Source organism: Gekko japonicus, unplaced genomic scaffold, assembly GCF_001447785.1.
Source record: "Gekko japonicus isolate JY-2015 unplaced genomic scaffold, Gekko_japonicus_V1.1 scaffold1404, whole genome shotgun sequence".
NCBI lineage: Eukaryota > Metazoa > Chordata > Lepidosauria > Squamata > Gekkonidae > Gekko > Gekko japonicus.
Genome location: NW_015174882.1, coordinates 407,559 through 409,066, shown reverse-complemented (window position 1 = coordinate 409,066; position 1,508 = coordinate 407,559). Strand labels below are relative to the sequence as shown.

Sequence of the window (1,508 nt, the reverse complement as noted above, 5' to 3'; positions counted from 1 at the left end):
GCATGGCATTGATCCATACTTATATGTTGTAGACCTGGACAGGTTGCCCAGTAAATGTTAGTTAAATATTTAATTTTGACTCTCAAGTACTGAGGCTTCATCTTGCTGTGCTGCTTGGTGGCATCCTAATGCTAGGAGGCAGCACAACGAATTCATATTTTGTTGCTCAAGAACCTAAAGGATGTAATTCATCTGTCTCAACAATGGAATGATTTCTCACAGCTTCATCACCACACTGGGCTACAGGCTAGAAAACGTTTAGTTCCTCTTGCTGAAATCGTGTTTAGATGAGATTACATCTGAAATAACACTGGATCTTGGTGTCACAATGCTTATTTGGATAACTGCATCTGAAGTCCATACCTCAGTCTTTAGAGTCCTTTTTACTGGTGCTGGTACCAAAGACCAGTCTGGGGACCCAAACTTCCCCGGCCAGGTGACATGCCTGTGAGGCATTTTGTAAAGGTCGTAAGTTCCAGGTCTACAGAGACAGAAAGAGACAGAAGCCCTTTAAAGCATGTCATGAGTGCAGTGAACTGATACAGCTCATATATAGTATAGTTTGCCACATTAATCCAATGAGATGAGTACAGATTTTCATGTAGCACATTTTATTCTATCACAATAGCATCAGTGCTTTTGTGCTTTAAAAAAAAAGAGCCCCTCTTTATGTGCAAGGTTGCATCAGTTCCCATAAATTCCATCCTCCCACAAAGGCAAAACAGACGGCTTGCATTTGATTTCCTGGCTGTGTTAAAATATTTAGTAAAAATATTTAGCCAGACCCTCGCGAACTGGGGACGGGTCCAACCGGTGGCGCCAGTGGCACCCGGTTGGCAGGGAGAGAAGGGGATGGCCGCGCTGTGCTTCCCTGTGCCGCCGCACACTGGCCCAGGGATGCCACGGGCACTTCTGTGGGGGGGCTCTGCTGGGGTTCCCGGTGCTGCCCCTGGCCTCGCCGCCCAGGCAGCGGGCCCCACCTCACCTCGGGATGGGGGGGGGGGAAAGGCCATGCTGCACTTTCCGGGGCCACCGCGGCCTGGCCTGGGGATGCCGCAGGCAGTTCTTCAGGGAGGCCGTTTGGCCTCTGGCAGCCTTCCCTCTGCTGCCCTCGCTGGCCTGCTGGTGCACCCCAGCCACGCGCCCCCCCCGAGCGAGCTGCTGGAAGGGGAGGCAATTTTAACCCCCCTCCCCTTCCTTCTCGGCTCCGGTTTCCTCGCTCTCCCCGCAGAAAGGCGCCCCCTGCGTGCGGATACCTAAATCCGTGCATCGGGGGCACCTGGGGGGGAGGGAGATTTTCGTGCACACTTGGGGCAGTCCCCAGATGTGCACAAAAATCTAAAAACCCAAAAAACATATTGGGGGGATACTTAAATCCCCCCAAAAGTGACAGAGCGTCCCCTGCGCATGCGCAGGGAACGCTCTGTGAACTCCCTCGCTGCCGCCGCCACTGCTTTGAAGCCGGGGGGGGGGAAACAGCAGCGAAGCCCGGGGGGGAAGCCGATCGG

General features: G+C 53.3%; 1 protein-coding gene across 1 annotated transcript in view; it reads right to left on the bottom strand.

Moving 5' to 3' along the window:
* Positions 1-258: 258 nt before the first annotated feature.
* LOC107121885 (protein pitchfork-like) overlaps positions 259-1,508 on the bottom strand; it is a 15,734-nt gene continuing 14,484 nt past the window's right edge. The window contains exon 5 of the mRNA XM_015424895.1: positions 259-481. Coding sequence (XP_015280381.1) covers positions 259-481 — 223 coding nt within the window. The remainder of the gene's footprint in view (positions 482-1,508) is intronic.